This window comes from Stereum hirsutum (assembly GCF_000264905.1).
Source record: "Stereum hirsutum FP-91666 SS1 unplaced genomic scaffold STEHIscaffold_4, whole genome shotgun sequence".
Classification (NCBI taxonomy): domain Eukaryota; kingdom Fungi; phylum Basidiomycota; class Agaricomycetes; order Russulales; family Stereaceae; genus Stereum; species Stereum hirsutum.
The window spans coordinates 414,596-434,996 of NW_006763134.1; the positions used below are offsets into that span (position 1 = coordinate 414,596).

The window sequence follows — 20,401 nt, forward strand, 5'->3', positions numbered from 1 at the left end:
CCCTGTACGACGAATCCTACTGTTCCCAAACTGTCCTCGCTTGAATGTACTTCTGTCGAATTCCCTTCATTCATTACATTCCCAACATCATCCCTATATGTAGTTGATTTGTCTACAGTTGCACCCCCTCTTGAGCATCACGGCTCGGCTCTTTCAATGAGTTCGGTGCTTTGTTGTGGAGTCGAAGTCCGCACATTTGTCGAGTTGACCGTCCATCGTTTCATTGACATTCTGATATCCTGGGGTAGCTGCTCCGTGTCTCTTAGTTTTGCATGCTCGGTTGATCGACATGATACATATACTTTTCTTATAAATAAGATAGAATACACAGAGAATTGTGCCTAGAGGCTGTCGGAAGATACCCAAGGAGCCAAACGCCCTCGGTGCCACTGCCGAAGTGTGCCGAGAAGAAGTCCCATTTATGGCTTTGTTTGGTTGAGGCGCGCCCATTTTTTTCACCGCGCATCACTCCGATCTCATATGCAAACGGCTGTATTCTGGAATCTGAGACACTCGGGCTCCTTCCTTCCTTCCACAAACGGGTGGTGTCAGTTGGCATGCCTGCTATAGACACTCGCTTACCAGTCTGGTTAATTGGTGGTGTTGAAATGTCGCGATGATACCGTTTGGGTATAGATGGTCAGCTTTACCCTCAGTGCCAGTGATTAATTAAGATCGGAAAGTCAGTACGAAAAGAGACGCGGATGCGATCATTTCTCCGGTCACCGTTCGAGGCGGCAGTTTCAACATATATGTGATGTTTTCATAATAATTATGGCATTTCTAACCGTTCGGGACGAGTCTGTTTGTTCCAATCGGATCAAGTGAACGTCCATCCACTACGCCCAGCAGAAAAGTACACATGAGGATGCGTTCTCCGTCTAACACTTGATCTGAAGACTGTGCTACAACGGTGCGTGTTTCAAGACATGTCTTGACAGGGAAATGACGCCGCACTCTGATCGAAGACACCGAGAGAACATCCTCGGCCATCAGATTCCTCTGATATATATTACTTTCTGCAGTCAACCCCCCTCCTCCCGGTGTCCCAACGACCGTCAAACACAATTTTCCATCCTGTATTATTTGCTTCCATGTCTAGCGACGAAGCTCGGATGCAATGGACACGGTGATTATTCCCCTCCATATCGAATCATTACTACTAGTCGGGATACTCAGGCTCAGGCTGACCGTTTGTCTGCTCGTTCCACCACTCGCACCGACAGACTCATAGGCAACTGGACAGCCGTATCCGCAGGAGGTGCGGAGCTCCCTTAGACCATCCAAAGCACAACTCCTTCGTGATAAGTTACTAACTCCAACTTGCGACAAAATTTAAAGCGTTATGGGCGTACGACTACATCGCCACCCTGCCGCAGGAGGTGCGGCATGTCTGGACCAATAGCATGTCCGTCACGACGGTCGTGTTCCTCGTCAATCGGTACTCGTTCTTCGCCGCTTTGGCACTTGGGTTGGCTACGACGGCGGCGAGGGATATATCGGATGATGTGTGCGTCTCTTCCATTTTTTCCGGAGTATAATGGGGTGAACTTGAGTGGCTAACATTATATTATGATCAGTTGCAGAGGGTTGATCTCCCTGTGGGTGGCGTTGCTGACCGTCAGTTGGATCGCGACGAATGGCAAGTTACATTCTTTTCTCTCTCTCACACTATCAGTACGGTGCATAAGTATAAGAATAACATTTTCCTCCCTGCGTCCCTTATTAGGCATACTCGTACTACGGGTTTGGAGCATCAGCGGACGACAGACGAAGGTGTTGATTATATGCGTCCCGCTCTTGATCACCATCGTCGGGATCAGCATCTACGTTCGTCTTCTCCAAACATACTTCCTCTGCCGGGTCGTTCTAGTGTAAGGTACTTACGGCGTACGCATCTGATGCAGCGTAATTTCGTACTGGCGAGAGGGATCGGAACGTCGCATACGAAGTCTACGTTTGCGATATTGGCGGGCTGTGGCGTCGAAATATTGGACGGGCGGAGGTTCAACAGGTATGTCTATCCTCTAGACCTCATATCTCCCATCTGACTCAACCGTCGACATCGACTCAGCTGTAAGGCCCTCACCTTTTCTTTAGATGAAGGAACTCGATACTCATTAACACACACCAACACTTGCTCGCCCAAACAGATGAAATCATCGCCGTAGCACTGGCCTTACTACTCGATGGCTACGTCTTCGGCCTGACGGCGGCGACGACGTGGGGACATGTACTCGAGTCGAAGAGGCTGGGGTATAGAGGGGTTACTTATATCTTTCTTCGTGATGGTGGGTGTTTCCATTTACACTGCGCCTGAGATCTCGGGACATTCGTGGGCTGAACGGTTCGGTATATGGATTTAGGTACTATACACTTCCTGTGAGCGATAGGATGATATTCTCGTGCGTCGATGATCTGAGCTGACGTTTGTCTTCCTAGTCTGATCATCGCGACTCAGCTTCTCCTTTTCACTCTGGTCATTGTACGCACCTTTTGCTCAGCTCTTACCCTTACACAGGCTGATGGTCACACCAGATCAGCTTATTCGACGGAAGCGTGAGCATCTTGGACCCTTTCATCCTCATCCACACCCCGTCACACACTACCCTTACCACTGCCCATCCGATACCGACGACTGACGGAGCCACGAAACACACAGTCATCCTACGCGTCCAATCTCTGGCTCAGCGGTCTCAATCCATACCTAAACATGTAAGTCCATCCGTCCGTCCATCCATCCGTCCATCCACCAACATCCTCAGTCGCATCGCCCAAAGTTATGTAAATGCTCATTGACACAAACGAATACTTTTAATGAATCACCCCATAACGCCTCCTCCGCACCAACACCCGGGCCGCAACCAACCATATCACATCATGATACATAACACCCAGGTTTCCAAGCCTCGTAGTGAACCACCTCGTGCTCAACCTCCGATCCTACACACCTTCCTCTTCCTCTTCCCATGCCCGACCGCACCGTACCCGCCCCCGTGGCCGACGCTCCATCAACGGCGTTCGATCCATACTAGGGTCACACTCGCTCTCGGATATCAGGTTTCGCTCAGGCTCGGGTGAGGGTGAGGGTGCAGGTGGAGGATTCGGTGGCAGAGGCAAAACACTGTCACTGTCGCTATCGCTGGGCAATATAGGCGCACCACTCGATTTCTTTGGACGGGGTGAGGGCGAGGATGCGGATGCGGATGTGGACATGGGTGTGGAGGCGGATAGTGATTCTAGGTTTATTGAGGTAGAAGGAGGGGGCGAGGGTGATGGGGGTGGGGATGGGGGTGTTGTGGTTCGTCATGGTGTAAGTCCGGTTTTGTATCGTTTTTGGTTTTTCCTGAAGATGGACATTACACTTTTCAGGTCATTGAGGACGAGAACGAGTCCAATGAAGGGATCGCGATGGTCACATTCGGAGAAGCGTAGCTTTTTTTACTAACTAGTAACGAAATGTGGTAGTTGTATCCTTATGTGTGCGGAACACAGTCAGGAAGGGATGGATCGTGCGAGGAAGAATCACAATGGGGAGGGAAAGTTCGTGGGATGTTGTAAGAGCGGTTCATTCCAGCTCATTCCAGGGAAGAGACGGAGATACTTAGGGACTCATACGTAGGTCGATGGATGGACGAGGTGCATGCTACATGTACACCGGTAACGCTCAGAGTTCTGTCGGCCTTGTTGACCTCAACCCAATCAAAGTGCAGAGTATATACATACTGTAACATACCGGCGGTAGAACGAGAGCGGGGTTGAGGGTGAAGACGAAGTCACGGTGCAGCGCTTGGATTTGTTTCACGGGAATGGGTTGGTTGGTTGGTCGGTCGGGAGTATGATCTTGAATGGAATGGTCTTTGTACCAGTACTGCTGGTCGGGGCCCCAAAGATACAATTACAAGTTACAGCTCTCCTAAGTGAGTATCACGACTTTCAAGTCCAAACTTCGAGATGATGATGATGATGATGATGTTCCGAGTCTTCGTTCGGGCGACGGGCCACGGGCATGTCCAGTGATTCAGACTCAGGCAGTAGACTGCTGCTGGCGATGCCAGTGTACGAATGTTTATCGTCCCACATGTACAGTAAGTGCGTGTTGAGTGGTCAGCAAAATGCGTGGATTCGTTATGTCTGGTTATGACACAGCGGAACCCTGACCATGACAATGGTGGAACTATCTGCATGAAAAAAAAATAGAAAAGACATGGAATTCAAAAAGGGTGCGCCATAAACTCCCATGGACATGTCCGGAATTGAACCGGACACCTTTCGCATGCGAAGCGAACGTGATAACCAACTACACCACATGCCCGTAAAAACTGTAACACTTTGATAACTCACACCAGACAAGGGCTTTGTGGTGGAAGATTCCAGGTCGATCTCGATCCCTCCACTTCCCTCCATCCTCTTTGCTCTCCTGCAGCCATCCCGCTCTCATCCCGTCCCATCCCATACCTTCCCCGCACCCACCCCTTCCTCTCAACGCACACACGAACACAAACGCAGCCATGGCCTCCTCAGAAGACTATGAAAGCGAAAACGAGCCCTACAACCACATGGACGAGATCGTGCCCGGACTCTGGGTCGGCGACCTGCAGAGCGCGAAGGACGTCGAGACGCTGCGGGCGAATAATATACACAGTGTGTTGAGCGCTATGAGGGGTCGGGTCGGGATACATGAGGTCCGTCCTCTCTCTCTCTGACTGGGTGCTGGGGACTGACGAGAACATTCTTGGGAATGTGGATTTGGTATGGTTTGGGATGCGGTGGTATGGGATGCGTTCGAATGGGATGATGGGATGTGCAGACGTTCATGCGCCATCAGATCATGCTCGACGATACGCAGGACGCGGATATACTGCAACATCTTATTCCGGCGATTACGTTCATACAAGCGGAGATCGAGAAGGGAAGGGGGGTGTTGGTGCATTGTCAGGCTGGCATGAGTACGTCCCTTCTCGCTATTTTTTTTTTCACTTCGTTCCTCGTTCTTCCTGGTTGGATTCCTCCTTCGCGGTTGGTCCGATTTATGTCTCTCGTTGTTGTATCATCGAGGGAGTGTGACTCGACCTTCGGAAGAGAAGGAGACGATGGAGAGGACCGTTTCTAGTCCATGATCTCAGGCATCTCGTTCTGCCTGAGAAAAACACATCCTGCGAGGACATCTATCGTCCTCCTCCCCAGTCAAGCCCTCTTCTTTGCCATACTCGATACCTCCACCCCATCTTCTCTCTTTCCTCGCCGCTACAGATATCACGATCCGTCCATCTTCGCAGGGCCACATCAATGTGGCGTGCGATGATTTTCGAAGTTCTCGTCCTCCCACTCCATGAACTCAAAATGCTAAATACATGGAGTGTTCAGGTGATAGGGAGATACGATCCCGTTAATATCTACGTTGTCCAGCCGAGAGGCTCTGTTCCTCGGTATCACGAGTCCTGCAGCTTAGGGTCAGCTTCGTAGAATGAATGCGATCCCGTGCTCATACCAACCACTTTCTTGGAGCTCATTCCCACTCCCATCCCGTATACATCCCTTCCCCTCCCCTCCTCTCTCTCTCTCTCTCTCAATCATCATACTAACCATCACACGTGAATCCAGGTCGAAGCGCAACGATCGCGGCCGCCTACCTCATGTACTCCCGCAGCCTCGACGCCAACTCCGCCCTTGAGATGATCAAGAAAGCGAGGCCTAATGTGCAGTGAGTGGTTCTTTCTTTTGCTTTTGCTTTTTTCTTTGGATCGTCCCCCTCCTTTTTTTTTGTTCTCCTTCATCCTCCGTCTATCTCTTCTTGTCCTTCTTCTCCCCTCCTACTCACGTCGACCCCCACTGACCTCCACCTCCACGTCCGCTCACACCCATCCACACCCATACTTAACACACACTCACATCCACATCCTCATCTTCATCCAGGCCAAACGACGGCTTCCTATACCAACTCGAGATCTTCCACCAAGCCTCCTACAAAGTCTCTCGGAAAGACAAAGCGACGCGCATGTTTTATCTAGAGAGAGCTGTTGAGGAGATGATGAGTGGGTTGCTTTTTCCCTCCTTTCCTATCCTGCCCTAGCCAACCCCCTCCCTTTTCCCTAACATTCACTATATGCATGAACGTCACCCTCACTGCGATACTGACCATTCCGCCCCCTGTTACACACATTCTTGACGCATACTCTGTGTTTCGTGGACAAAACGCGTAGATGGCGATGGGACGGCCCCAGAAACGACCATGTTCGCGAAGTTCCCGCGGACGCCTTCGGATTCGACTCCTGGGACGCCGACTGTAGGGCCGAGACAGGGACCAAGGAGGCGGATTCGGTGTAAGATGTGTCGGTGCGTTCTTGTCTCGCCCTCTCTTGTTCCCTTTCTTTTCAACCTTCCTCGAGTCGACAAGATCACCCAATTACCACACAAATTATGTTGTTCCTCTCCTTGCTCTTCAACTCGCTTACTTCCTTTCATACACATAAACATACATATACCTCAACCATCTTGCTCTCCCGAAACTCGCTAACTTCCTATTCATCGCATCGCATTCGTACTCGTCCTCGCTTTACCATCACCCACACCCATCAACAGAACCGAACTCGCAGCCCGCGAACACATGCTCGACCATGGCCAACTCGGCCCCCCAACCCCCGCCCACGCAGCCGCCCTCTCCCCCGTCTCCTCCCGCCGTCCGTCCATGAAAGAAGAATCGTCTCGAAGACCGTCTATGTCGCTCGCTATGTCTTCCGTATCCGCCATGTCTCCCGTGTCAGGAATCTCGTCGTCCACGTCCGCCCCAGGGAAGGATGATGGCACGGGTACAGGTGCGGGTATGCGTCCCCTCGCGCCGCTGAACCCGCTCTCGTCGGCTTCGAGGCGGGGATCGGCTGTTCAGTCTCGGCGACCGAGCGCGGGGGCGTTAGGGATGACTGCGATGACGCCTATTAGTTCTTCTACTACCTCCACCACTGCTACGACCGGTGGTGGACAAGGTGCGGGTCTGACGAGGGCGAAGAGTCTCGGCAGTGGAGGTGGCGGTGGAGCAGGGTCGAGAAGGCCGAGCGGTCTAGCGTTCGAGGGGACGGGCGTGTTGAGTGGGTTGGCGGCGAGTAGGACTATGAGTGCTTTGGAAGACGAGGAGGACGAAGAATTACCTGTACCTAGGGATAGTGAGGGTTCGCAGGCCAGCAAAAAGACTACTAGGAGCGGTGGAGGAGTAGGAGGGAGTGGTGTCGTCCAGCGGAGGAAAAGTTCCGGTGCGGGTGCTGGGGGAGAAGGCAGGCCGAGGATAGGGACCGGATTCTTTGGCGCGGCGTTGTCGATGTCATCGGCGGTCGAGTCGGATGATGATGAGGATGTGGAGATGGCTCCGCCGGGGGAGGCGCATCCGGCTAGTCGACGCAACGGCGAGAAGGGGAGCGGTGGCGTGCTTGGGAATGGGACGGGGTCGTTGACGAGTAGTAGTTCGACGTCGACGACGAGGCCGGATCCGCCGACGCCCATGAGCGTCGATACGAACACGAACGCGTCTGGTGCGGAGAACGGTACAGCGCAATCGACGTCTTCCACTACAGTACCCACATCCACATCCCCGCCCTCGTCGTCCTCGACTCAACAAAAAGCCAACCGTTCACCCTCTCTCCCTCTCCCCAGTCCCCCGGCCCTCCAATCCCCAGCTGACCTCGCCGCACAGTTATATGCTAATCCAAAGCTAGCGGCGTTGAGGAGCCCGACGATCGGGAGGGCTATGTCCCCTGGAGGAGGGAGTGGGGCGAGAGAGAAAGAGAGGGAGAGGGTGCCGGTCAGTCCGCCGATCTTGATGAATAATAAGTGTTCGGGGTATTTTGTCGAGCCGGTGCGTATCTCCTTCCCCCTGCACTATCTCCCTTCCTCCTCCCCTTTGCTCGCTTTATGGCTGATGTTCGATTGTGTGGTACAAACAGATGAACTGGATGGAGTTCTTCCTCGAGGACGGCAACCTCGCGGGCAAGATCATATGTCCGAACAAGAAGTGTGGGGCGAAGTTGGGGAATTATGATTGGGCGGGGGTGTGTTGTAGCTGTAAGGAGTGGGTCACGCCTGTGGGTTATTTTTTCCTGTTTTATCCCGTTATGATCACTGCGCTCTCTCTGACGATATTTTGTTGGGCTGGGCTGGGCCGGTTGTAGGGATTCTGCATCCATCGGTCGAAGGTGGATGAGATTATTGTATAAGCGCGACTCTGACCCTTGAGTTCGGACGGCACGTATACGCCGCACATGAACACAGACACGGCCATGGCGTCGCGATACTGGCAATTGACGTCCGACCCTATCTATCCGTTGATCTACGCGGGGTGTATCGTCCTCCATCTAGCTTTCTCTGGGTCCAAACACCCTGTGGCTGTCTAGATCTTGCTTTCATGATAAGTAGTATGGTTCTCAGGTTTCTGTTACAGTTCCAAGAAACGTCGCTCCTCTTTCCTAGCTAGCCTCCAACTTTGTATGACCTGCGGTGTTGCTCGTAAAATGCTTATCTACCTTGTAGAAATATCGCGAAGTCCCTTTCTTGTATCCCTTCTCCGTCTTGGCAAATGGTCTTTCGTCCATACATTCCTACGTACGCTCCGTATCGTATATAGTACACGGTACATACACGCTCCGTTCCTACCCTCGACTCTTCCCAGCTGCTTCGTACGTCCATTCTTCGCCCCAATTCGTGTTATATCCTTTTTTCCGTTCTTCTGGCTCTGGCTATGGCCGCTCAAGACATGGATGGACTCGCGGTGTCCCATCGATTCATGACGGTGAGCCCAAACTTGAGACAATTACACACCTACTGACTAGACCTTTGTTTTTTTTTTGTTTTTTTTTTTGCTTTGGCTCGTCTTTCGCGAGCTCGGAGTCTCTGAAACCTCTCTCTGTCGGGGGCCTTGCGTTCGTCTCGTGACATCGCCGCTGTTCAGACGCAGACGCTGGTGCGTCCATATGAGACAATTCATCGTTCTGCTGACCTTGCTTACAGCTCTTACTCGACAAAGCTAGTAAAGCATAGCGAGTATCTTCGCTTCATTTTAGGCTTGGGTTAGGGGTACTCATTTTCTCCGGACCGCTTTAGCTTAGTAGTAAGTCCCCGTCGATAAAAGGAAGCATAGGTTATCCATGTACGTGCTCGCTTGTTCCTTTGTCTAAACGTATCTTCGGCTGTGAGGTGGTAGAGATCGCAGACTATCTCCCCCTTTTTTGGTGGTCATTAGAAGATTTTATTTGAAGCAACCCTTCGAAAATGCACAATGATTATGGCTAAGTGTTTATATGGCACTGACACCATAATAGTGTTCGGGCTTCTGTTTCTTTGACCTGCCCACATCTGCATACGCAGGATCTTGATCCCATAGAATGCGCGGCATAGGATGCCACAAAGGTGTTTCATTATCCTCAACAATATAACAGGCTGTAATTTTGTGTCTCTGTCGGATTGGAGCCCGAACAGAGCGTCCAAAAGTACATTTTCGGTGAACAATATCCAGCACATCACGAGGTTGACAGATACCCTTCGGGTTTGCTCAAGGCTACGAGATAATTCACTCTGCAGATGATCTATATTTCTGCCCAATTTTCTAGCAGGAAAAAAGGTACAGAACCTAGGGACCAGTGATGACCGCCACAGTGCCGCACTCTCAGTTGGAGGGATTCCGCCAGCACTACTCCCTGGCCCCCTCTTACTAAAACCCACAGACGTGTGCGGAGACGATTTCTCCGCATGACCCTCTGCAGAATCCGTGCAGGTTGCCACGTTACCTCAAAATAACCTTTAAAAGTCCGATCCTCCCTTTGTCGCTAAGAATAGGTTGTCGGGCTGTGTCTGCAGGTGTCTGCTTGCATACGAGGGTTCTCCACGAGGCCAACTTGCTGCATCACTACACAGAGTTTCCACAACTCAAATTCGACCTTCCAGGATTCTTCAAACCCATCTTTACAGTAATGGGGACCTTCTTCCGTGCAGAACTTTCGTACGGTTCGTTCTAACAGTTATGACACTGCATGTACTCTGAAACTTATGAACGCTGTAGGTGTAACGTTCCTCGAAGAAAAAGAGGCTTAGTGACGATTAGGTGAGGCGTTGATGATGACATTTTCATGAGCGGCTTGCAGTGGCCGCAGAGTGAATGTCAGAGGACTCAGGATCGACGTCACATTTCCGGGGATGATCGTTGATATTTTCTGCTACAGATGTGGTAGCGTCTAGGTCCATCACGCGCGTTATATTTCCCGTTGCCTCTTCTAGGTGCATACGACTACAGTCTAGCTACTGACCGATACTAGCAGCTACTGTGACCTATCAAAATATGCAGCTTCAGTTTTCGTAGATACGACTGATCAATTCTCTAGCTCGACGTTCTCTGATGTCCAAGGAGATGTCCTCGAGTAACGACATAAGACAAACAAACACGAAGGCCTGTCCGTCTTCAGTTGGTCAGTAGCATCAGATGGAGTGATGAGCCGCTCGACTAGAAGCTTCCTCACTACCTCCATGTGTATCATCAGAGAAGCAAATGTTGAAGTGCACAGAACACGCTGGCGCATGATCTGCACAGCTCAGATTAAATTAGTTCACTCCTCCTCACGCCCCATCTCACACTCACCGCTGCTCTGAGTCGCAACAATATAAAAGCTGCTCTCTCTTGCGCCCTGAATTCCCCCTCATAACCCAACCCATCCCACCCATCCCACCCAACAAATAAAGCAGCCCTCGAACGTCTTCTTTGCGCAATGCGTCTTTCTATTCTCTTCTCTTTGGCGGCTCTCGTGGCCGCCGTCGCTGCCTCTCCCGGTGATGGCTGGGGCACGACCATCAACAAACGCGGAGAATTAATCTCTCGCCAGGACGTGAGTACAAACAGCGGCTCTCTTCCCTAACTCCTACCCCACGCTTCCCAATCCTGCGTACTGATGGTTGTTGCTTGTTGTATGCCATGTAGTGCTGCGAAGACCCTCCCGGCTGTGGCTGCCCCACTGTGAGCCCTTTCTCTACACAATCTACCTTCCGAATGCTCCGCTGACCTGCATATTTTCTCGATAGTTCTGCACCGGCGACTGCGCTGGCTGTTGCGTGAGCATCTTGATTTTACTCTCCGCCATCTCAAACGGAACGCCTCGTCTCTTCGACGCCGGCGTTTTTTCCTCTCCTCATACACTGATTGGCTGACGAACCTGATTTTCATTCGCCCACAGCCCTCCTAAACGGGCACGCCGTTGGAACTCAGAGTCAAACACGTCCACGGTTCGAAGTCTGAGGTACTATGTCACAGAGGGACTGAAATACTAGTGGTATGAGAAGTGGTATGAGCAGGTTTAGGAGCTGCGGCGTATGTACGAGTATGCATGATGTGCGAGTTGAGCCGCATAAATTGATGTGCTGTTGTTTTATGACGGGCTGGAATCAAGTGTCTCGAATGAGTCTGGCTTGGAAGACCGAGTAGCTCTACTGAAACCTCGCAGCTGAAAGTAGGTACGGAGAGAGTGGCCAAGCTCTTTGAGCATTGGATGCCTGCATATGATGATTGATTGGGCTGGTCAGCTGTGCTGAAGTGATGATGAAAGGTAGAAAGCTGTGCGTAGGAATGGCCGAAACCATTGGTGATTTGTATCCGTCTCGGCGCGAGTCATAGGGTCCAGGAGGTGTACTAGTATGATAGCACTTTGTAGAGGCACTTCACTTCGATATTTCTGGTCAGATCTTGCAAACCCTAAATGATATCGGCAGATCACCTGAGGGAACAGCTTCGTGCGCCTTTCTGTCTGGTCCCCATGCGCCTGTGAATCGTAAGCACCGACCCACACAAACAAAAGTTGACATTAGTCTTGCAGCAAGTTACGGCGCACCAAATATCTCCGCCTTGTATGGCACTTTGACGAGCCCTTGAAATTCGTCGTCCATAGCTGTCGATATGCATACCGAGCTAACAGCATGCACTTCTAAGTAGCCAAAGCCAGCCTTAGACATCCATTTGATGCCGCTTCCCGTTCCGAGCGCACAGACACATTCAACGTGTACCCGTAGAAATCAATCAACGAGATGTTCAGTATTGTCAGCTTACTGCTCCGCCTTCACCTTGGCCGTTTCGACCCAATACGAGCCGTCTGGGTAGTCAAACTCGTCGAAACTCGATGTATGCATCTCAACACTAAGCAGCCATACAATCGGTGATCTTGCAAGAGCCAAAACAAGAGAACCTCGTCTGACCTCGTCTGACCTCAGACGAGTTCAGACAACTTCAGGGTACGTGGTTCCCTTTCGTCTTCATTTGCGTGATCTCATTTTTAAAACCACTAAAGGACTGTTGTCCGAGAAAAACCTTCATACTGTTCAATATAAGCAGGGATCCACTTGTGTCGATACCACGTCAAGTTCAGTATGAAAAATTCGAGTATTTCACTAACATATAAAGTCTATTAGCACTCGAAATTCAGCCATGCACATCACCTCCGTTCAGATCCTGCAAGCCTGGAACGATCCTGTCAGACTACCTTGGCGAATAGCTTCGTCAGCCTTCCTGGCTGGTCCCAGTGTGCCTGTAAATCAGAACAACCGACCCACGCACAAAGAAGTCGAAATTAGTCTTGCGGTCGACCTCCAGCCGGAACTGAACTGTATATCAGTAGTCAATATAGACAAGATACGCACGCAATGATTGGCCCCTTCCATCAGCGTAAACTCAATCTTCCTCCCTGCCTCTCCTCTCTCCCTCTTCCGTACGTTCTCCGGCTCGCCGTACAGCTCCTCGATCACCCAAATCGCGCTTACGATCTCCCACAGGCTATCTTGACACTGCAACACTCGGATGCCGACGTTAGGCCACACCACACTATTCTCATTTTTTTCTGCTATATGATTTTTGGTAAACCCAATACCTTCTCCACGCCCAAACATACCCTCCCTAAAATGCGCTCTGTATATCTCATCCCCGAATATTCTCACCACCTCCTCAGAATGAAATTGTGCATATCGACTCCTGACGCTTTCGATCTCTTGTGGGGAGAGGCGTTCCAACGTAGCGATCTTTTCGGGAGGTGGGTTGGTTATGGGAGTTCCGCTGAGAAGAGAGAGATCATGGGTAACAAAGGCGGCGGGGTTGTGAGAGTAGTAGCTGCGTTGGTAGGGTCAGCGGGGAAATACATGTTAGAGCTACAGTAGAAAGAAGAAGGAAAGAAGCAGAAGACCGACGATCCAATCCAAACTTTGAATTGTTCCCATCGTTCGTCTCGTGTCGTGTTTGGATCGACCAACGGACGGTCGAACCTATCATCATGTGGGAAGCCTATGACCCATCGTGGGCCGTCTACACAATGAACACGAAAACAACCTCGTCAGCTCTATTATGACCAGATATCGGGAAAACTCACCATAATATACATACGTCCTCAAATACGGCTCCAATCCCTCCCTAACCTCCCTCCTCAACCCCTTCAAATGCGCGAATAACCCCAACGCAGTACCATTCGCACTGCTCCACGCCACCAACGCCACGCCACCTTCCTTCCCTCCATCCTCATTTTTTACTACTTTCGGAATATTTTCTGTCTTCGCAAACCATGCCATGAATTCCGCCACCTCGAAGCCCCTCGCCTTCAAGAAATCAGACTGCGCTTCGAGAGACTTAATTGCATTGTACGTAGGTGAGGTGGGATCGCAGATCGATTTGAGAGCGGAGAGTTCGGTGTCGGTGAGTGGGGTCGAGCCGGGGTAGTCTCTGCGATTGAGGAGAACGAGGCGAAGGTTGTTGGGAGCAGCGTAGGGAATCATACGGCGGAAGAAAGCTATGTTTGGTACGGCGACGCATGCGTGCAAACCGAGCCAGAGATTTGGTTAGATTGTAGAACGTGAGCGTGGTGGGGTATGTGTGTGGTAGGATGCTGGAGAAGCGAGGGACAGCGCACTTACCTCCGTGAAATGCGGTCCCATGAACGATGACGAGTGTCGTATAGTTCCCTTCCAGTGGGCCAGAATCCTCGTAATACAGCACGGTACCACTCGCATCTACAGGAGCCACAGGCATGATAGAGTCCAATCCCAAGGTCTATTTGCTAGCAGAGCCCTAACGAGCGCCAAAGTTTGCGACTGAGAGTTAGTCCTAATGATGGAGAAAGACCGGAATCCTACTAACAGCTGTCGCACGATGGGACCTCTGGTATGAGGAGAATAAACCAGCGTGCGTGACAGAAGTCTCTCGGTATCGTTGATTGAGTCTGTATATAAGCATCACTAGAAAACACATGGGTCGTTGGGCGCACGAGTCACCGGTACGTTGCTCGAATTGACTGAGCGCGCAGACCATGTTCGACAAGCAGTACGCATGCCGGAAAAACCTCGGGGACAGAGGAATTTGAGCAAACAACCCGTGGGTATGGAACAGAGAGATGGGGCGGTGGGCCCAGGATGTGTAAATGGCCAGCTGACGATGGTAGGAAGCCGCCAAATTGGGACTGGATAATGATATCGGAGAGGTTCAGAAACAACGGCGCTTGGACGGGGTAAGATGGAGGAATCAACCGAATCACGTCGATCTTCTTACCCACACCACATAGACGACTGTTCAGAGCACTCCGGAGTCGGTCGCTCATACGCCAAAACCCCCGGTCAAATGAAGACACGCGAATTCGACAAAGCACGAAATAAAGCCGTCACTGTCACGAACCATGAATCATGACCCAAAGCCAGTCCACTCCTCCCCATCGTCGCCATCTCCATGGTCCTCCTCTTTCTTCACACCTTTCCCCTTCTTCGCCTTTTCCTTCTTCTTGTCCTTACCCTTACCCTTCTTCACCGCCATCAGATCGTCACCCGCCTCCGCTTTCTTCACGCCAACCATCCCTTCATGATCTACATTACCCCACATCACGACGATTCATGAGCTACGCACAAAACGAAAGCAAGTGAGAACTAAAAGGACGAGCAAACTCACATTCCCCTCTGACGATATCATCCACGATCGGCCTACTCCCACTCGTGATATATTTCGTCGACACGCCCCTCGCGACGAGCGGTTGCGCGAGCAACCTCTTCAGCTCGGCCTTCATAGCGTTTAATTTCGCGGTTTTGGCCTTGAGTCGTTGTGACATCGGGTTTGAGGGGGCGTCACTGTAACGACAAAAAAAACATGATAAGGACGACGAACAGGCAACGAGGTGGGGAGGGTCAGCCGCCGTGCCGCCAGGACGACTGACAGCGCGGAAGGCAGAGCGATGGGATAGAATGGAAAGGGAAGAATAGAATATGTGTAAAGTCACGTACTCGTCCCCGCCGCCCAAACTCTCATCCAAATCGACATCCATCGCCTCCGCCATCTCCTTCAACCAATTCTTCTCGTGCTTCTCCTTCTTCTCCTTATGCTGCGCGTTCTCTATCTGTCTCGCAAGCTGCAGCCGCGGCTTGAGTTTATCGAGGAGGTGATGCTCGATCGTCATTTCTGGGATCGAGGACTCCTCTGCACATCCACGACCACACACACAATAATGAAACGGCTCATCAGTAACTCATCTCATACCCACACTCCTTCAATGGGAACTGGGAACAAATAAACACAACGACTCACCTCGTCCCAAACTCCCCAAAACCCCCCTCATCACCCTCCTCTCGTCCGGTGCACACATCAACATGCCGAACCCCTTCCTGCTCGCCCTTGCCGTCCTTCCGTTCCGGTGCACGTACGCGTCGGCCGTGCGTGGGATCTGGTAGTGCACTACGTGGTCTACGGAAGGGATGTCGAGGCCGCGGGAGGCGATGTCTGTGGCGAGGAGGACGGCGTGGTGGTTTGATTTGAAGCTGTTTGCGAGGGGGTGCGATGGGATGAAAGATACGGAGAGGGTGAATTGTGGTTAGCTTCGATATTACGTTGGGGACGGGGCAGACAGATAGAAAGAGGTGGGCGGAGAGAAAACAATACGCATGTACTCACCGATCCAGATTCTTTAACCTCTGCCTCTGCTCCATCTGCGAATGCAACGGCCACACCGGCAGCCCCAAGAACTCAAACAGCGGCAGCATCCTCCTTATCCCGTCCACGCTCGCCAGGAAGACGAGCGTCCGGCCGGGGTAGCGGAGGAGGAAATAGTAGAGGTAGATGTCCTGTTTTTTTATGCATGCACGGTGGAATGGGTAAGTAACAGGACCCAGAGGGAGGGAGAGGGAGGGAGGGAGGGAGGAGAGACCGCACCTTCTCAGTCATCAAACACTCGATCTTACACTCCTTCAACGTCTCCACGACCCCGCCCTCCGGACTGAGATCGACGACCTCCGGCTCCGGATCGCGAAAGTCGAGTCTCTGTAGGAGTTCGTCTGCGAGGCGTGTTCGTCAGTTGTAAGCCACGAAAGATTGGACGCGCGACAAAATCACGAGCGTAGGAATAAGAACAAGGACCCCGGCCACGAGGAAGAAAATGCGGAGAACTACCTACCCAACGTCGACGCCACCTCCTTCCCCTTCCTTCCACCCGTTCCACCGGCACCCCCACCACCCCAGCCCCTCTTCTTCAAGTTCCGCTGAAGGTCCTTACTCAACGTCGCGGAGAAAACGAAGGTCTGCATCGTGTCGTTCACGCCTTCGCCCTCTCCTTTCCCATCTTGTTTTCCGCTCTGGGGTCCTGCTTCTCCGTTTTGTTCCTCGCAGTCGGAGTCGAATTCAGCGCCATGCTGTCCCTTCGTCTGAGCGGACAGGCTGAAGTCGAAATCGGCTTCCGTCGTTTCTTTCCTATAAACACGCAATTAAATAACAATCTACAAATAAACCACCGGACCAGAGGGGGGCAGGCAGGTTCTCTCCCTCTCTCGCACACAGACGGCCGCTCTAGCCATCGTCGTGCAACGAAAGGGATAATCATCGCCCAAAAAAAGAATCAAGCCGAATAAAAAGACTCACTGAAACTCCCTCCTCGTCAGCCTCAACAACCCGTCAAGCTCCTTAAAATGGCCCGTCTCGATCATCCTGTCCGCTTCGTCGAGCACGAGGAAATGCAGGTGTTTGATGTCTTCGGCGAGGGTGGGGTCCTGTTTTTTGTTGAGGTAGGAGGGCGTTGGGAGGGCGTTGGGAGGAGGGGTGAGGAGGAGGGAAGAAAAGGAGAGGGAAGAGCGGCAGTCAGCATCTATTCCATTTCCATACCATTGAAACAAAACAAAGAGAGAACGAGCGACGAAAAGAGAGAAAACAAAACCAGAACCAGGCGATGAGACGAACTCGCGTGGGCCGAGCTCGATATCGAATCAAAGGAAGTTAAAGGTAGGCCAACACCTCAAACCCCTAACAAGTCCTGAACACGCACACACTCACAACCCGCCTCCCTCCAAAGTAAAACCGCAAAAAAACCCAACAAATCCCAAAACCGAAAAACCAAAAACTTACCTCCTCAACAACATCCCACAACCTCCCCGGCGTCGCAACCAACACGTCCACACCCCTCTCCAACACCCTCTTCTGTTTCTGCGCCGACATGCCGCCCACGATGGCCGCTACGCTCACGAGCGGGGGTGCCTTGGCTTTCGTCGTTTCTTTACCCTTGCCCTTCCCGTTTCCACTCACCTTACCCTTCTTCCCGCCTCCGGCTTTACCGTTGGATTTCCCGCCCTTCACGTCCTTCCCCTCCCCCTGTTCAGGAACGCCCCCCTCTCCATCCTCATCCTCCACTTTGATTCCGACGCCCTCCCCAGAATTAGAACTAGACTGATAAACCCCATTCAAACACCCATTCAAATGCGCCGAAACCTGTAATGCGAGTTCGCGCGTCGGGGCGAGTATGAGTGCGCGGAGGGGTCTTCTCGTCTTTTTCTTTTGAGTTTTCCTTCCTGTCGTGTTTTCTTGCTTGACGTTCGTGTTTTTGTTTTTGATGACGGAGTGGGCGGGAGGGAGAGAGGGGGGAGATGGAGAGGAAGTGGAAGTGGAAGAAAGGGAAGTGGAAAGATGAGAGGGGGGAGAGGAAGAGGTAGCGGCTGTGAGGAGACGAGAGAGGATGGGGAGACCGTAGGCTAGGGTTTTTCCGGAGCCCTGTTTTGTTTTTCGATTTTTATGTGTCGGTCGATTCGAGTTGATGGGTTCGGGTTGGCGGACGCAAGGGATAGCAGAATCAGAATCAGAATCAATACCAGATACACGGATGGACGAGAAATGAAACAAAACCCAAAAACCGGAAAACCGGAAAACACAACACGGGCATCACACATCCATCTCACCCGACAAACCAGGAAACAAAGAAAGAAAGAAAACTCACAGTCTCCGCAACACCAATAACATCTCTCCCCTGCATCGCCCTCGGGAGCGTCGCGGCCTGTATCGGCGTCGGGGTGTGAAAGGCTTGGGAGTGCAGGGTGCGGAGGAGGGTTGGGTGGAGGGATGGGGCCGCTTTTACATTGATATTGACTTCGGACTGAGGGGTGTCGAGGGTGGTGGGGTCGGTTGTGGGGAGGGTGGGGGAGGCGGGGTCGGTTGAGGTGGTGGATGTGGGAGCTGCTGAGGATGAAGAGGGAGGGAGAGAGGGAGAGGGAAAAGATGTGAAGAGGGCGTGCCAGGCCGGGAGGAGTGTGGCGGCTATGATGAATAATATGATTGTTGTGTTGTGTAGCATGGTATGGTGGGCAGAAAGGTTGTTAGTTAGTTTAGGAATACTGGAAAGCGGATGGGAGACGAAAATCAAGGTCGAGATCATATATGCTAGAGCATGTTCATTCGTGAGATCTCAGACTGCTGAGCATGGAAAATAGGATGGACATGATGAAAGCAGTCCTATAGCCCGATATTCGCTCGCTCGAACGGAATGTGGCCCATATGAAGACGCTCACGAAAACCGAAAAACATAAAAAGATAAAAGTGAAAAAGGATACAAGGACATACCATCGAACGTCTCGACTAGCTTCACCTCTTGAACCTCTTCCACCTCTTCTTCCACATCCTCATCGTTAGGAGCTTCCACCACATCCGTATCATCAACCACGGCCTCCTCGTCTTCCTCACCAGAAAACGCCGGACCCAAAACCGCCAGTTCCTCCTCGTCCGGCGGCAAATCATACTCCCCATCCCCATCCTCGTCCCCATCCCCATCCTCACTCCCCACCTCCACCTCTCCCCCCTCCTCACCCTCCGCGTCCCTCCCCCCTCCAACTCTAAACCTAACAACCTTCCCCCCCTCTCCCCCCTCATAAACCACCTCGACGCCCTCCACCTCTTCCAGATCCAAAAATCCCTCTTCCATGTCCATATCCATATCGAGACCTGCTGCATTGTGGGCGGCTACGGGTTTCCAGGGGAGGTCGTTCGCTGTGCGGAGGGGGGGTTTTGGTTTTGATTTCGAGGGTTTTTGTTTGGGGGTGTTGAGGGGAGCTTTTGACTTTGCTTTCGAAGAGGTGGGTTTCGAGAGCAAAGAGGCGGGTTTCGAGGAAGAAGAGGTGGGTTTCGAGGAAGAAGAGGCAGGCTTATGCTTTTGTTTTTTTGTTGGTGGGGAGGATAGAGAGGGGAGTTTTCGTTTTTTGGAGGGATGCATGGAATTCGACATTCCTTTTTTAGTTACAGTACAGTGGGCACTGGGCGAATTGAAGACTTGATGAAAGGTCTAAGGAAAGTTCAAAGCACTACGAGTGAAATGTGGCGCCGTGCTAGGCCGTGCTCACTCGAAAAAGTTCGAGGACGGATATGATCACATGTGACATGCGCGCTTAAGATCCAATTTGACCGTGGGCCACATTGGCACGCCACTCAGATCCCACGAACGCCGACAGCAGCACCTCACCCATCCCGTGAAGTTCGTAGCTTTCCCTATCATCCGCTTCTAACTCCCAAATACCCCAATCCAAACCCCTCATAGACGAAACACGCCACCCTGAAGACATCGTGCCGCAATCCGTTACAGTACAACACTGACAAGTCTATTGTTGCGAACGAATTCCCGTCCATCTTCTCAAATTCTCACCATGCATAGCCTCGGACGAATACGTCCCCCACCTAGCCCAGTTCGTGCCGCTTGCGCAGGGTCTTGGATTGGGACTCTATTAACATCTTGCCCGGGCGAGACCGTTACTTTTCTCTCCCTTGCCTCTCCCTCCCTCTCATTTCGCTTGAATGCATCCAACATATCCAACATCCAACGCGAGTGACTATGCGCACGGACCCTCCTCTCCCTGCAGCTGATTCCGCATAGACTAGAGCCACTAGCAAGCAGCTGACAGCGGAACAACGGAACCCAAAGCAAAGATCTGACGCGTGGTCTTGGCATGGTGCGTGGTGCGAGGTGCCAAAGTTGTGTTACTCACTGCGATGATGATGTATGGATGCTCCGAGGCTGTGCACTGGCAGGGCTGGCATCATCGTGTTACCGTGACTGGGCTGGGATCGTATCATATAAAGCGAGCGATCCTTGGGTTTCGCTCTCTTTCGTCTCTCTCTTTCGCC

At 51.9% G+C, this 20,401-nt stretch overlaps 5 protein-coding genes and 1 non-coding gene across 6 annotated transcripts; 3 read left to right on the plus strand and 3 right to left on the minus strand.

Moving 5' to 3' along the window:
* Positions 1–1,094: 1,094 nt before the first annotated feature.
* STEHIDRAFT_154481 (uncharacterized protein) lies at positions 1,095–3,435 on the plus strand (the record flags this gene model as incomplete). The annotated part of the gene is made up of 13 exons (XM_007301664.1): positions 1,095–1,129; positions 1,227–1,261; positions 1,342–1,508; positions 1,581–1,620; positions 1,730–1,830; positions 1,908–2,014; positions 2,107–2,291; positions 2,367–2,382; positions 2,443–2,485; positions 2,539–2,559; positions 2,663–2,715; positions 2,899–3,301; positions 3,373–3,435. The coding sequence occupies 13 exons, from the start codon at positions 1,095–1,097 to the stop codon at positions 3,433–3,435; spliced, it is 1,269 nt and encodes a 422-aa protein (XP_007301726.1).
* Positions 3,436–4,241: 806 nt separating this feature from the next.
* Positions 4,242–4,315, minus strand: STEHIDRAFT_t116. The gene has a single exon. It is a non-coding gene; the product is annotated as a tRNA-Ala (tRNA).
* Positions 4,316–4,425: 110 nt separating this feature from the next.
* Positions 4,426–8,841, plus strand: STEHIDRAFT_93738 (uncharacterized protein). Its single transcript, XM_007301665.1, has 8 exons — positions 4,426–4,685; positions 4,811–4,949; positions 5,605–5,704; positions 5,917–6,035; positions 6,204–6,336; positions 6,583–7,846; positions 7,935–8,072; positions 8,160–8,841. The coding sequence occupies exons 1-8, from the start codon at positions 4,512–4,514 to the stop codon at positions 8,202–8,204; spliced, it is 2,112 nt and encodes a 703-aa protein (XP_007301727.1). The 5' UTR covers positions 4,426–4,511; the 3' UTR covers positions 8,205–8,841.
* A 1,854-nt stretch (positions 8,842–10,695) lies between these two features.
* On the plus strand, positions 10,696–11,428 carry STEHIDRAFT_166768 (uncharacterized protein). The gene is made up of 4 exons (XM_007301666.1): positions 10,696–10,859; positions 10,952–10,987; positions 11,053–11,082; positions 11,205–11,428. The coding sequence occupies exons 1-4, from the start codon at positions 10,743–10,745 to the stop codon at positions 11,211–11,213; spliced, it is 192 nt and encodes a 63-aa protein (XP_007301728.1). The 5' UTR covers positions 10,696–10,742; the 3' UTR covers positions 11,214–11,428.
* Positions 11,429–12,408: 980 nt separating this feature from the next.
* Positions 12,409–14,182, minus strand: STEHIDRAFT_145639 (uncharacterized protein). Its single transcript, XM_007301667.1, has 6 exons — positions 14,138–14,182; positions 13,915–14,068; positions 13,377–13,790; positions 13,198–13,312; positions 12,658–13,120; positions 12,409–12,545 (listed from the first exon to the last, which is right to left on the minus strand). Exons 2-6 carry the CDS (start codon positions 14,027–14,029, stop codon positions 12,492–12,494), a joined length of 1,161 nt encoding a protein of 386 aa, XP_007301729.1. The 5' UTR covers positions 14,030–14,068; positions 14,138–14,182; the 3' UTR covers positions 12,409–12,491.
* Positions 14,183–14,674: 492 nt separating this feature from the next.
* STEHIDRAFT_129408 (DEAD-domain-containing protein) lies at positions 14,675–18,266 on the minus strand (the record flags this gene model as incomplete). The annotated part of the gene is made up of 10 exons (XM_007301668.1): positions 14,675–14,853; positions 14,936–15,111; positions 15,265–15,457; positions 15,566–15,795; positions 15,929–16,098; positions 16,187–16,308; positions 16,428–16,720; positions 16,889–17,016; positions 17,369–18,007; positions 18,231–18,266. The coding sequence occupies 10 exons, from the start codon at positions 18,264–18,266 to the stop codon at positions 14,675–14,677; spliced, it is 2,166 nt and encodes a 721-aa protein (XP_007301730.1).
* Between the last annotated feature and the right edge of the window lie 2,135 nt (positions 18,267–20,401).